Source organism: Vulpes vulpes, unplaced genomic scaffold (genome assembly GCF_048418805.1).
Source record: "Vulpes vulpes isolate BD-2025 unplaced genomic scaffold, VulVul3 u000000698, whole genome shotgun sequence".
Lineage (NCBI taxonomy): Eukaryota > Metazoa > Chordata > Mammalia > Carnivora > Canidae > Vulpes > Vulpes vulpes.
The window spans coordinates 123,130-138,259 of record NW_027325792.1 but is presented as its reverse complement, the minus strand read 5'-3'; the positions used below and the strand labels follow the sequence as shown (position 1 = coordinate 138,259).

Here is a 15,130-nt window from a genome sequence, read left to right as displayed (position 1 = left end):
AAGATTTCTAACACGTGCTCAGACCTCCAACAGGACATGGGGTCATAAGAAAGAGCAATTACTGTTTGGTTGCTTTCTAACTATAATGGAAGATCCTCAAAGTATTATTTCTAACATGATGATGCTTCTAGGAAGATTTTTTGGGGATAATCCTCAATCAGACTAGGGAAATTCCTTTCTCATTTTAAAAATTTCTTTTCACATGAATGAATGTGGAATTCTATCAAATGCATTTTGTACTTTTTTTTTTTTACATTTAATCTGCAATTATTTTTCCTATAATTCACCACACTAACTGTTTCTTTTTCTGAAGATTGCATTTCAGGCTTACTGTCACCCTAGGCCCATGGTATTCTACTTTTTTTTTTTATGATTTTTAATTTACTTATCTGATAGAGAATGAGAGCTATCACAGGAGGAGAGAAAGAGAAAGAGGCACTGAGCAGGGAGCCTGATATTCTAATATCATTGCTACTTTCAAGTTATTCTTTGGTTTTTGAACGTATATGATTTAATGATTTTACTCTGTCAATGGGACACCTGAGTGGCTCAGCGGTTTAGCTCTCGCTCAAATAAGTAAATCTTTCATGACCATTAGTTAAAAGTAGTTTTTTTTTTTTTTTTAACATTGTACCTTGTTTTTATGTGGTGCTCCATTGGCTGCATAAAACGTTTGTTACATACTTAACTTTTGAATACAGATGATATATACTTATTTTCTAGGCTTGAAGTAAGTGATACAGTCCAGTCCTATACAACCGTCTTAGAAAATCATGTTTCCTCCAAAACACAGATGGTAAGTTTCTATTTGATAGCACTTCCTTTTTTTTTTTTTCAGATTTTATTTATTTATTCATACAGATGCAGATAGAGAGAGGCAGAGACACAGGCAGAGGGAGAAGCAGGCTCCATGCAGAGAGCACGACGTGGGACTCGATCCAGGGTCTCCAGGATCACACCCTGGGCTGCAGGCGGTGCTAAACCGTTACACCACCGGGGCTGCCCCCACCCTTTTTTTTTTTTTTTTTACAAAGATTTTATTTATTCATGAAAGAGACAGGAGAGACAGAAGCAGGCTCCATGCAGGGAGCCCGATGTAGGACTCCAGGATCATGCCCTGGGCCAAAGGCAGGTGCTAAACCGCTGAGCCACTCAGGTGTCCCATTGACAGCAGCTTCCTGTCTTACCTTGTAGTGTTATAAATCTCATCTGTTAGATCTTGAGTGTCTACCACTCAAAATTAATCTCAAGTGCCCTTTCTTTGGCAGGGACTTGTCTTCAATTTCTGTCCTTTCCTGTCTCTGAGGCTGTCAGCCTGTTCATGGTCTCTGACCTTTCAGCCATGTTCACTGGAGAGTGGGCAAACACTTTGGGAGAAAGTGGCCTCAATTGCTGAGATCATCTCTCTGGGTCCCTACTTCTTTCCTGTCTTAACCTAATAACTCTTTATGACCTTGTTAGACTGCCTGAGCCCCAAACAGGCACAGTCCCTGTGTTTTCATCAGTTTGAACAGCTCTTCTTAGGAGGAGACTGGCCTATGCTATTCCAGAAGCTGAAATTGTAGGATGCATTAGCTGACCACTCTCTGAATACTCAGAAATCATCACAGAAAAAATTAGAATCTAGATTTTGCAATTGTACTTAAAAGCCTGACGTATTGAGCTATTGAAATATACATAAATACGTATATTTATATATGTGTATATATAAATAAATGGAGGTGTGTGTGTGTGTAATCTGTACCCAAAAGATTAGGTGCTTTAAGAAAAGCATATCTATAAGTTAGTTTAGCCTTCATCTTTAAGTGATCCCAACAGGCATGGAGAAATCCTAAGCCAATAATGGATTGGTGTCCTTTCAAACACACACATTGACTGCAGTCTATTACAATTAGAAATCATTAAATCATATACATTCAAAAACCAAAGAATAACTTGAAAGTAGCAATGATATTAGAATATCAGGCTCCCTGCTCAGTGCCTCTTTCTCTTTCTCTCCTCCTGTGATAACTCTCATTCTCTATCAGATAAGTAAATTAAAAATCATAAAAAAAAAGTAGAATACCATGGGCCTAGGGTGACAGTAAGCCTGAAATGCAATCTTCAGAAAAAGAAAGTGTGGTGAATTATAGGAAAAATAATTGCAGATTAAATGTAAAAAAAAAAAAAAAGTACAAAATGCATTTGATAGAATTCCACATTCATTCATGTGAAATTTTTAAAATGAGAAAGGAATTTCCCTAGTCTGATTGAGGATTATCCCCAAAAAATCTTCCTAGAAGCATCATGTTAGAAATAATACATTGAGGATCTTCCATTATAGTTAGAAAGCAACCAAACAGTAATTGCTCTTTCTTATGACCCCATGTCCTGTTGGAGGTCTGAGCACGTGTTAGAAATCTTGCCCTGCTGCCTGTACATCAGACAGTTTCCATAACTCCTGAGCTTATTTGCTTAGGGGTAAAATGGGGATACTAGTCTTGATCTCAGTAGGTTATTGAAGAATTAACTGAGTCAAGTACAATGCTTGGCAAGTGCTCTCACATAGCACCCATCATGTAAGGGGTGACGTTCCTGATGATGGTACGTTTCAGTCTGTGCTTGTTAACCCTCTGTGTCAACTTCATGATAAACTCCTAGAAACAGAATAGCCAGGACGTAAAGACTTTGCAAGTGCAAGTGATTCATGCATATTGCCCATGCCTGGCTCCTAGGCTCTTTCCTCTTCCATATGCTCACCTTCGCCATTATTGAATGGAATGGGATTCCAGACCCTTTACCCTCCTGGGCCAGCTGTGGATTGAATGAACAGACTCTGTTCCTCCACCTACGTAGTTTGCTTGACGTGACATCCACTTCTCCCATTACTGTGGTTTCATGTCCTCGGTAGTCTTGTTGCTTTCTTTCAAGGTCCTTTGCGTGCTGTCCAGTGAAAAGAAAGACCTGTATGATGGCATAAAACAATACCTGTGTGTCAAGTGTCCGACCCCAAGCCAGTGTGTCGTGGCACGGACCTTAGACAAACCCCAGACGCTGATGACCATTGCGACAAAGATTGCCCAGCAGATGAACTGCAAGATGGGAGGAGCCCTCTGGAAGGTGGAGACAGGAGTACGTTGGATTTCATTGCCTTCTCTTTATTTCACTTGTGTTCAGTGGAATTTAAGACTCAACCATCTTAAACGCAGTTGCTTAATTGTGCTTCTATTGTGTTCTAACTCAATGTCTTACCTTTTTTAAAAAATTTCAGTTACAGAATGCGATGTTCATTGGTATCGACTGTTTCCATGATATTGTAAATCGGCGGAAGTCAATTGCAGGCTTCGTGTCCAGCATCAATCAGGAATTGACGCAGTGAGTGGGCGTAGGCAGACATTGTGTAGATGGCAACTAGCTGTAGACCAAACAGGAGAGGTGGGCCTAACTAATGTTTGTTGACGAGGGCCATGGGCAGGGTATTCTCTTCCTCTTCTGGCAAAGTTATGCTCCAAATACATTTGATGTGGAAGGGTCTATATCATTTTTCTGTTGCTGCTTAACAGATGACGACAAACATGGCAGCTTAAGAGGACACTCCTGTGTCTGCGCGAAGGTCTGTCAGGCAGCCATCAGGTTGGCCATGTTGGCCAAGCCACATTCTCCTCTGGAGGCTTGAGGTCCTATTGCAAGTGCACATCCTTGTGGTAGAATCTTTTTTTTGTTTTGTTTTTGTTTTTGGTAGATGAAGGACAGAGGTCCCCCTTTCCTTGCTGGCTGCCAGCTACAGGCCTGTTTCAGCTCCTGGGACTTCATCCATATTCCTTCTCGAATGCCCTGCTCCCCCAGAGCACACAGTCCTTGTTCTCCTTCAAATCTCTCTTCCCCCTTCTGCTATCTTGCTTTTTCAGGGGGTTATGAAATTAGATAAGGTCCATCTGGAAAATCTTCCCTAAAGCCAACTGTGACATAGGACATAATCACAGGGGCGATACAATAGTCACAGATTCCAAGCGTTAGATTTCTGCTCACTGGGGGCTCTGATGATCAGTGAGTCTCCCCATTAACACACGGGGAAGGACTCAGGCCCCACATGGGGAAGACAGACCTAGGAATACAATCAGAAGCCTATAGGTACAGGATCTGCTCTTCACAGATCTATATGTAATGGATCTGCCGAAGAACATATGCTTCCATATCTCATGTTTCTCCCTTGCTCCAGGGATACTTTTGTTTTCTGTGCTTAGAGTAGAACCTACCTTCAAAGGAGTTTGCACATTCTTCAGTTTAGTTTCTTGAGCATTAGCATGTGTATGACCATCACCAATCACTGTTATGCTTCCTGAGGATTTACTAGCCCCCTTGGTATAATTACAGAGTATTCTTTAAGGGGGTCCATTTTTATTTTCATGAATGGCATCAATTATTCCAGTCTAGTTCCAGTTCTAGTTTAATATAATATTGGTTTGCTTTTATGGTGGGAGGGCATGTGGAAAATAATGTTTCAATCATGGAAAGAAATTAAGCTCTCATTCGGTTCATTTTTAAATTTTTAATTCTTTTAAATTGGAGTTCAATTTGCCAACATAGAACACCCAGTGCTCATCCCGCCAAGTGTCCCCTCAGTGCCCATCACCCAGTCACCCCAACCCCCACCCACCTCCCTTTCCACTACCCCTCGTTTCCCAGAGTTAGGTGTCTCTCATGTTTTGTCACCCTCACTGAGATTTTCACTCATTTTCTCTCCTTTCCCTTTATTCCCTTTCATTAATTTTTATATTTCCCAAATGATTTCATTCAGTTCATAAATAATTTTGAACCCTTGCTTTTTTTTATGGTGAAAAAATTTATATTTAGATTTATAGTTGGCTGGACTCAGTTTAGATGATCCCAATTTTGTTGGCAACATCCAAAGCTCATAATCAGGAGCCAGTCGAACATATGCTTTCTTCTCTCCATCAGACCTGATCAAGGTGTTGACCTTCGCCACATCAGTGTCATAGAGCTTCTTTACAGCCTGTTTTATCTGGTGCTTATTGGCCTTGACATCCACAATGAGCACAAGTGTATTGTTGTCTTCTATTTTCTTCATGGCTGACTCAGTAGTTAAGGGGAACTTGATGGCATAGTGATCAAGCTTGTTTCTCCTGGGGGCTCTCTTTCGAGGATATTTGGGCTGCCTTTGGAGACACGGGGTCTTGGGTCATCGGAATGTAGGTGACGTGCAGATCTTTTTTTTTTTTTTTTGTGACTGCTCGCCTTTCACCACTTTCTTAGCTTTCAAAGCCTTTTCTTTGGCTTCAGCTTTGGGAGGGGCAGGGGCTTCCTTCTTCACCTTCGGCGCCATCTTCATGAAAGGGCGAACCCTTGCTTTTTGGCACAACATTTCCACTGCTCTGTTCTCAGCATTTGAACATACCATGATTTCATCTTGTAGACTGTAAATTCTGGGGAAAAAAAGCAGACAAATGTATTATATCATGTCAGGTCATTGCAATAGTTTGAAGCAATTAAAAAAACAGGGGATAGAAACTTGAGACCAGTATTGCTTGATCTGTTGGGAAGTGGTCAAGTAAAAATTACTGCTCCAAAGCAGGTGGTTCCCATAAAGCATGATTATGGATGAACCATTTTTTTAAGACCTCAGCTTGGAAGCAGGAATCTCCAGGAACACTGGCTATTTATTTTGGGTGTCCACCATGAGACGGCAGTAGTCCTGCACATTGAAAGTGCGTGTAATTTGTACCAATGTTAGTGAATGCTTCCATATTCCTATTTGTGTGCATTCACAATTTTAATAAATGCCTAGGGTACTGGAAGAGACCAATGCTTCGATCTCTGCAGAGGCATCAAAGAATGGATTCCTGATTGGATCTTCAGCTACTCATAGTGACTCCCCCCTCCCCGCCACCAGAGGTCCTAGATTAACTCAGGATGAAAAATAAGGGAATTTTTAAGACTCCTATCTCAAACTGACAGCTTATTTTTCTCCAAACAAGGTGGTTCTCTCAGTGCATTTTCCAGGAATCGGGGCAGGAGCTTGTGAACGGGCTTAAAACCTGCTTGGAAGGTTAGTGTCCCATCAAGATTGGTGTGCCTGACTCCATCTGGGTAGTTGTCTGCAAGTGAACACACTGTCCCCCCGGAGACGTCTGGCAATGCCTAGAGATGCGCTCCATTGTAACAGCTGGGATGGAGGTGCTACTGGCCTCCAACTAGCGGGTAGAGACCAGGCATGCTACAGAAGACAGCAACACCCATTCTGCCCCCACAAAGAATTATCTGGCTCAGAATTTCTGTAGTGGTGCTGTTGAGAAATGCTGAGCTCACGTGAAGACCAAAAGGCAGTGAATGTGTCCTGGAGGCTACAGGATTGAAAGAACATGAACCTAGAAGCTGTTACAAATAGCAGTGGCCAGTTGGTTCTGAGTTACGGCTTATTCACCCATGTTTCTGGTTTCCTTCCAGCTGCCCTGAAGCTCTGGTGTAAACATAATCAGTTTCTACCACAAGCTATCATTGTGTATCGGGATGGAGTTGGGGATGGTCAGCTTCAAGCACTGATGGATCATGAAGTCCCACAGATTGAGTCCTCCTTAAGATCTGTGTACCCTAAAGACTCTGGGTATATAAATTGTAAAGTGCAGATTTTGTAAACTCTACATTTCAGTCTCTGAAAGGAATATCACAGTTATGATCTGTGAATTAAGAGAGAGAACATGGCACAGAGGGCATCAGTTGCTGGATGGGGAATTCATTCTTTGACTTTCTGGTCCACACCCAAGTCAGAGGACAGAGCAGAACTAAAACGTTCCTGATTGTGTTCTCCCCCATGGAACCGCCTAAGAACCTGTTCCTTTTTTTCTAATCTCCCTGCAAGCCTTGATGTAGGAGGGCTTGTTAAGGTCAGGTACTTATTAAAATCCATAAACACAGCCTGGTGATGGTTTGTGTTTAGGCAACTTCTTTATTCTGGAGTTTTGTAGGTCCTGGGGCTGGGGAATGCCTCTCCTCTGCCTCCTCTGCTTGTCACTGGGGCCTGGTTCCCACCACAGATAGGAGCAGCCCCAACCTTGTGAGGAAGTTCCTCCCCCTAAGATGTGAGTGGCTGTAAATAGAAACCTCTCTTACTGCTTAGGTCAAGCTCATGGAGCTAGGACAGTAAAGTTGGTGTGTGGGGGGACTATACCTTCCACAGATTCTTCTGAAGGAATCCTGTGTGTGTGGTGCTTCAAGTAGTTTGCGTGATCCTAAATAAAGCTGACTTTTTTGAAAAACAAACTTGAATTTTGGGGAATGACAGGTTTCATGGACTAACCTCCTGAATCAGTTTGGATTAGGCCCGTTACAAAAAAAAAAAACAACAAATTTCAGATGGATGGAAGATAGCAGAGTAGAGGTCCTCATGTCAGCTGGTCCCCCAAAATTAGCTACATAACTATCAAGCCATCCTGAACACCAATGAAATCAAGCCGAGTTGTAAGCAAGAATGGCTGAGTCTACAAATAGAAAAGTGAAAAAATGAAGTGGAGTGTGGAGAAGTAAAACGGAAAGGGATATATCAGAGGATAATGGGTGGGGTGGGGGAGGGAGCACGTGTAAGCCAACTTTAGGAAAGTGAAAGTTCAAATCTGGGCCCTTCAAAGTGTGCTCCTCTAGAGATGTCCCTGCCTGAAAGGGACTCATTGGTGAAAGGGTGCAGAACCACAGGTCAGTGCAGGGTGGCCGGGTCTCAATATTCCTGGAGGCCAGAAAGCATCCAGGTGCCTGAGCCAGCAGAGTTCCCAAGTACTGGTTCAGGGAAATGGCTTCAGATGAGCAAGCCTGCGAGAATGTTCAGTTTGTGGTGCCATCAACCACGATCTCCCGCCGGGCCAGGTGACCCCCGTCCACGTTGGGTCCATACAAGGGCCTGGAACACAGCCTGCACCTTCCTCTGGGAGAGGCAGAGTGGGTCAGCATTGGCCCGGTTGAACGTTCTCCTTGTGGGGGGCCAGCAACCACAGAAAGGGACACACCTCCCGTTCCTCCAGGAAGAGGGGGGGAGGGCAAGAGCGGCAAAGACTGCCTGAGGAAACCTAAACATTGCACATTTCCACGTCCCCCCAGGTCCCCTAGGGGAGAAATGGAGTAGGCAGGCACCATCGGAGTCTGCAGATTGGTCAATCACCACATCGCTCATCTCTGGGGCTGGAGATCGGGGTGTGGTCTTTTTGCCTCTCACCCCCCCAAAAAGACATGAAAGGTTTCAGGGAACAAAACCCTCACAGAGCAAACAGCCTGGCCCCCTGACAAGGTCGGTGCAACACCACCCAGGCACACACACCTGAGAATCTGTGCAGCAGGCCCTTCCTGGGAGGATCAGCTGGAAGGACAGGTGACCAGCACATTTCCTGACCAAACAGAAGTGGAACCTCCAGCACTGGGGAACATAGCACAGCAACTCAAGGTTTTCCTTGTATGATTCGGTTTTCTTTCAAGATACAGTCATCCTCTATTTTTTCCTTTATTCTCATCTCACCTAGTTTCTTGTTTTATCAAGTCTTCTTTTTGGAATCTTTTCTTTTTTAACTTTTATATTTTATTTATTTATTTATTTATTTATTTATTTATTTATTTATTTATTTATTTATTTTAACTTTTATATTTTAATGATGTATTTTATTAAAAAGATTTTATTTATTTATTTATTCATGAGAGACAGAGAGAGAGGAAGAGACACAGGCAGAGGGAGAAGCGGGCTCCATGCAGGGAGCCCAACGTGGGACTCGATTCCGGGTCTCCAAGATCAGGCCCTGGGCCAAAGGCAGGCACCAAACCGCTGAGCCACCCAGGCGCCCCTAATGACATATTTTAATATTACTTGAGAAATGGACAGAGCAAAGGGGCAGACATTTCTCGAAAGAGGACCTACACGTGGCCAAAAGGCACGGGAAAGAATGCTCCACAACACCTGTGAACAGGAAAATACAATTCAAAAGCACAATGAGGTACCACGTTACACTGGTGAGAATGGCTAAATTTAACAACTAACGTTAGCAAGGATGTGGAGAAAGGGAGAAAGGGGAACCTTCCGGCCCTGCTGATGGGAAGGAAACTGGAGCAGCCACTCTGGAAAACAGTGCGAGGGTCCTCAGGCAGCTTAAAATAGAGTTTATGATACAAACTCTACTTATCTAACACTTTGTGATACAAAGTGTCTCCTCTCAAATACCACCCTTGTCTCCCCAGATGCACCCCTGTCTACAGAGCAGAAGTTGGTTGCTGTGCAGCTGCATTCACTTTGAAAGCACTATGAGGATACACGTTGCCCTGGTGACGGGAAACACCTCTGCCTTTCTTCCCACCTATCACTCTTTGAGCTGAGTGAGTGAGGAGTGAGGAGGTGATCAGCTCTCTACCTGGCGTTGTGACAATGGGCAATCTCAATTCTTTACACTGCGATGGTATGTTCCTAAAGATCTGAATGCTCTTTGCTACCAACTGGATGGTTAACTCTTTCTCTGACTATATTTCTCATTGTTTAGAGTTTCCTCTCCCCAAATTGTCATGCAGAGTTATATGTACGCGTTTTCGTTTGTTCTATTGCTCCATTTCTGTTTTTCGTTATTCTGCCAATCTAACTGCCTTGAATATTGTGCCTCCGTTTTGAAAAAATGTCTTACTCCCTATTATATCCTGCAGCCCTCATTTGTCATCACGAAGGACCTCACAGGGGGAAATATGGCCACGTCTATTTTCAGGTTTTGTTAGTGTCCAAAATTACATATTCAAAGTATTCATTTCAGAAATTAAGTGTGAATCCAGTTGATATGGAGGATACTTGTCATTGTTTATCAATGCTTTACAATGTCTTCCTTGCGTTTTTTCCCAAAATGGGGATCGAGTTCCGTATTTGCAGGGGCACGTTGCTACCTTCATCTGAATGGTTGCCCAAAAATCAGCCTGTGAATGAGTGTCTCTGATTCCATTTATGCCCCAAACACACATTTCCTGTTACCCTTTGGGCATTTTCCAAAATTACACTTTATAGAGAGATCAATTTTATGCTATCCCTCATCCCATTCCTCCCCTCTTAAGGTGTAAGCATGGTGAATATATAATATTATTCTCAGGTATGCAACAAATAGCCAGTCTTTCTACTTGCGTGGATAATTGGTTAATAAACTAATGACTGAGAGATAACCATGTAAACACTTATTAGTCATTCTCAAAGAAAAATAGGTGATGCACACACTTGAGTAGAGAAAGTAAATTTTACAGATGTGGAGAATGGGAAGCATTTGCACCTAGGAATGTCGCTTGAAAACAGAGACTTCATTAGAGTTGTTTTCATATAACGTCTTACTCAGTTCTCCTAAACTGCCCTCCAGAACTCTGTCCAAAAGCTAAGCTGTGGTTTATCCGAGGACATGCCAAGGTCACCAGGCACTGTTTTGAGGCACGTATATTAGTGTGAGGAATAATTAATGCACAGTGACCTTGTCTCACACGTTTTAAAACACAAGAGTTGATACTAGTGACTCTACTTTCCTGCACACTACTATGCATCACATTTGATGTGCTGATCATGACTCAGGAATTGGAACGTCATGCAGGATAGTCAGGATAGATCAAGAGTCCCAAGAGTATATTCGGGGAGGAAGCAAATAGCTTTTTTTTTTTTTCTCAAGGCCTCTAATTCTGTGAATACTAAATGGTGTTAAGGTAAAATACTTGTATTTAGGCAAAGCCAGTTTGTGTTACAAGGCAATGGTCTGGGAAGTCAGATTCCCAGGGTTCAATCCAGCTCTGGAACTTGGGAAATGTGAGATGTCAGACAGGATATTTAGCTTCTACTTAACCTTCCTGATCACTATCCATACCTTTGTTCATTCAATGCTCATCAAACACATATGTGATGTTTTGTTGACACTCCCTCCTCCTCAGGTGGGGAAACAGAGACACAGTGATGAAGTTCATGAACTCTGAATTAAGGAGCCAGGATATGAATCCAAGCTTAGAGTCCCAAAACTCATATTCTAATTAGTGAACTAAACTGAAATGATGACTCAGGCATGGAGTCATTGGTTACTATGCATCTGTATGTCAGAAAGGACCTGTGCAAAGGGAAATCTCAGCACTGTCTACCATTATGAGGTCACCTCCATGCTTACATAGCCCAGGGAAGCTCTTGAGCCGTGGTGGTACAGATCCTGCCATAGTCACTAGTAGGAAAAGGACATAGGAGGCTGGTCAATTCCAAGTCATAGTTCTGGTCAGTTAAAGCATGATTATGGTCAGCTTAAAGCTATGATAGTGGTAGGTGCAAAGCCATGGTTGTGGTCGGTTTGCAGATTCTGAGGGTTTGGAGGCACCATTAGATAACCTGGTCAAAGTCTGTCAGTGCTGAGCACGTGACCTCGATCCGCTGAGAATCGAGGAGTTTCTTTCATGGTATATGATGGCATTGTCTGTATGATGAGTGCTAGTAATGGTGAAATGAGAGCCTACCCCTGGGACAATGAAGATCAGACTCAAGGGCCAGGTTATGGTTAGCTTGGTATCCATTCCCTGCTCATTGCTATTTGCTTGTACAGCTGAGATACAGAGCTGACCAGTGCCCGACCATCAGTGTCATGGCATGGTCTGACCTCAGGCCATGGCACACATAAAATACAATAAGAATTGGAAGCAGAGTGGAGACTGCCCGGCTGGCTCATTAGTGGAGAATGCGACTCTTGATCTAGAGTCATGTGTCTAGTCTATGTTGAGCATGCAGCCGTCTTAAGGAAAAAAAAATGATGACACACGTGTGGTAGTATGTCTAATAACACATTCACCCTGAGGCCTAAAACATGCTTGAATGTCATGAATTCACATTAACTGTTCAACATGTTTGGTCAGTTGAAGAGAAGCTACTTCTTGGCAGAGCCCTCATGGGACAGTATGTTTGGAAAATCCTGGGTTGTGAGTCCGCTTGGGAGAAGTCCACTGGTCACTGAGGGCAAGTCCACTGGTGCCCAGGAAGGCTTTATGGGAACCAGATGGCAGTGTGAGCGCTGGGGGAAGATAACCACAGTTGGGCTTCCCGTTGCCATTTCCAAGAGCTTGACTTGGGGGCAACTGCTTTGTGTTTTGGGTGAGGGATTGAAACCGGGAGGTGGATGGCTGCGTTAGGATGTGAACTTTACTCTTGGCTCAGGCAGTCCCCCTTGTTGTGGAATGTCTTGCACAGGGAACTTAGGGCAGGAGGATTTGAGAAAGAGACAGCCCTTGGTTCAGGGGTTCAGAGCATGATCTCCGGGACCCTAGGCAGATCTCAAGTGTTCAGGGACCTCTCTCCCCAGGGAACCAACTCATGTCCTGTCTCAGACCCCTTCCTCATCAGTATTGTAATTTTTGGCAAGTCGTCAACACTATTCACTGTGTTCTCAATGACTATGTTGTTCTGTTTTGCATATTGTCTCATCAAAAGAAAGGTATGTCCCCACACAGTGTCTGCTAGCGAATTTCTTGTTGTTCTTTGACAGTAAGGGCATTTGATATCCTCTAATCTCTTCCTGATTTCAAGCATATAATACGGCGTTGCTTATGACAGGCCCTTGGTTGCAGATAGAATTCCAGAACACATTGAATTTGTATCATTGAAGCTTTGTATCCGATCAGCAACATTTCCCCCTTTGTACCTCCTTCTAGCTCCTATTCTCTTTCCTGATGCTGTGTGTTGACTGTGCCAGGTGCACATATAAGTGCCATCATGCAGTATTTAATTTACATGGCCATGCATGTCATCACAATTCTTGAGGTTTCCTTCCCCTTAACTTGCGATAATATTTCATTGTAGAGATAGACTAATCTTTTTATCCTTTTGTTCATCAATGGACATGAAGTTGTTTCTTTTTTTTGGGTGTGCTGAAAGGTGCTGAAAACACTGTGCAGAATCTCTGCGAAATTCAGCTTTCAATATTTTCTGAACTACTTGCCAAAACTCAGATTGCAAGAATATACGTCAGACCTTTTTAAATATTTGGAGGGGTGAGACTCCACATTGTGTTTCATTGACAATTTATCAGTTTATATTCTCAGGAACCTTAAGCATATGGCAACTCCAAAGCCTTTCTGCATTGCATGCTCACTCAGGTTTCTCTGCAAGGCAAATCACCAGTAATAAGATCAAAGTTTGACCTCTGATAAGGTTATCACTCATTTTCAATGCTCTTCTAACAACTGCACCAGTTCACATTCCCACCTACAGTGCAACAGGGTTCCCCTTTGTCCGCATCCTCTCCAACATTTGTGGTTTCCTGTCTTGTGACTTTTCCCCATTATCACTGGTGTGCGGTGGTATCTAATTGTGGTTTGGATCTGTAGTTCTCTGATGGCCAGCAATGCGGGGCATCTTCTCATGTGCTTGTTGGCCGAGTCTCTGTCTTCCTCTGTGAAATTTCTGTGGGTGTCTTTTCCCGGTTTCATGATCAGATTGTATGTTTCTTTGCTCTTGAGTTGAGTATGTTCTTTATAGACCTTGGATAAGAGTGCGCTATCTGAGCGGTCGTTTGCAAATATCTTCTCCCGTTCTGTAGGTTGTCTTTTACTTTTGTGAACTGTTTCTTTTGCTATGCAGAAGCTTTCGATCTGGGTGAAGTCCCAATAATTCCTTGTTGCTTTTGTTTCTCTAGCCTTGGCGGACGTATCTTGCGAGATGTTGCTGTGGCCAAGTTGAAAAAGGGTGTTGCCTCTTGTCGCCTCTCGGATTTGGATGGATTCTTGTCTCACATTTAGATCTTTCATCCTTTTTGAGTTTATCTTTGTGTGTGATGTCAGAGAATGGCCTGGGATCCTTCTTCTGCATGTGGATGTCCAATATTCCCAGCACCATTTATTGAAGAGACTGTTTTTTTTCCAGGGGGAGTCTTTCCTGCTTTCCCGAATATTAGTTGACCATAAAGTTGAGGGTCCACTTCTGGATTCGCTATTTGGTTCCATTGATCTATGGGTCTGTTTTTGTGCCACAACCACACTGTCTTGATGGCCACGGCTTTGTAGAGCAACCAAAAATCTGGCATTGTGATGCCCCCAGCTATGAACTTCATTTTGAAAAGTCCCCTGTCTCTTTGGGGTCTTTTCCGGTTCCACACTAGAATCTTAAGATGGTTTGTTCCAACTCTCTGAAGAAAGTCCATGGTATTTTGATAGGGATTGCGTGAAATGTGTAAATTGCCCTGGGTAGCATGGACATATTCACAATATTAATTCTTCCTCTCCATGAGCATGGAACATTTTTCCTTCTCTTTATGCCTTCCTCGATTTCCTTCAGGAACGTTCTGTGTTGTTTAGGGTACAGATCCTTTACGTCTTTGGATAGGTTTATTCCTGGGTAGCTTATGCTTTTGGGTGCAGTTGTAAATGGGATTGACTCCTTAATTTTCGAGGCTCTTCTAACAACAACCTGTCAGTCAACAGCTCTTTCTATGTCCATTTATTTCCCAGGATCTGCTGTGGAAACCACAGGAACAGAACCTAGCACACAATCTGGAGACCTCCGCCCTCAACAACAGCTGAAAATATACACCCTCTACCGAAGCAGGGAACTGGACTCCCAAACAGAGATCCCAGAGGGTAACATGAAAATTGATTCATTAAATAATAGCCTCAAGAAATCTTGTCCTAGGGGCACCTGGGTGTTTCTGTCAGCTAAGTCTCTGCCTCCGGGGTTTCAGCTCTGGTCATGACATCAAGGTCATCAGATTCACCCATATTCAGCATGGAGGCTGCTTCGTATTCTCTCTTCCTTTCCCTCTGCCCCTCTCCTCTTTACACTTGCTCTTTTGCTCTCTCCACACACGCAAAACAGAATCATTATTCAGTTTTGCTCGGGGTGCCATCGTAGAGACAGACCTCCTAAGCCGTATTCTTTATGTTTCATGTGTCCACATCTTAACTTGAAAGGTCAGTCATTAGTTTGTGGCCAAAATTGTGAAATCGCATTGAGAACCCTAATTTGGTCCGGTTTCATGGGAGGGGTTGTGAGCTAACATTTGGACATACTAGTCCGTGTTAAGTTTTAGCAAAATGTTTTCTGTTTTTCCATTTTTTTATTAGAGTTCAATTTTCCAGCTTATAGCATAACACCCAGTGCTCATCCCGCCAAGTGCCCCCATCAGTGCCCATC

General features: G+C 43.2%; 2 protein-coding genes across 11 annotated transcripts in view; both read left to right on the top strand.

The window, feature by feature from the left end:
- The window catches only part of LOC140597361 (piwi-like protein 1), a 98,542-nt gene extending 89,210 nt beyond the window's left edge, over positions 1–9,332 (top strand). For 7 of the 10 annotated variants that reach the window (XM_072745614.1, XM_072745607.1, XM_072745609.1 and 4 more), the window contains 6 exons: positions 724–796; positions 2,911–3,111; positions 3,251–3,354; positions 5,976–6,046; positions 6,445–6,601; positions 9,208–9,294. In XM_072745614.1, the coding sequence (XP_072601715.1) occupies positions 724–796; positions 2,911–3,111; positions 3,251–3,354; positions 5,976–6,046; positions 6,445–6,601; positions 9,208–9,274 (673 nt within the window). In that variant the 3' untranslated portion in view covers positions 9,275–9,294. Of the gene's footprint in view, positions 1–723; positions 797–2,910; positions 3,112–3,250; positions 3,355–5,975; positions 6,047–6,444; positions 6,602–9,207 lie in introns of those variants that run through there. The other 3 variants (XM_072745613.1, XM_072745615.1, XM_072745616.1) reach the window with 3 other exon arrangements.
- The window catches only part of LOC140597370 (uncharacterized), a 32,564-nt gene continuing 26,723 nt past the window's right edge, over positions 9,290–15,130 (top strand). Inside the window, exons 1-2 of the mRNA XM_072745626.1 lie at positions 9,290–9,422; positions 14,449–14,577. Coding sequence (XP_072601727.1) covers positions 9,392–9,422; positions 14,449–14,577 — 160 coding nt within the window. The 5' untranslated portion in view covers positions 9,290–9,391. The remainder of the gene's footprint in view (positions 9,423–14,448; positions 14,578–15,130) is intronic.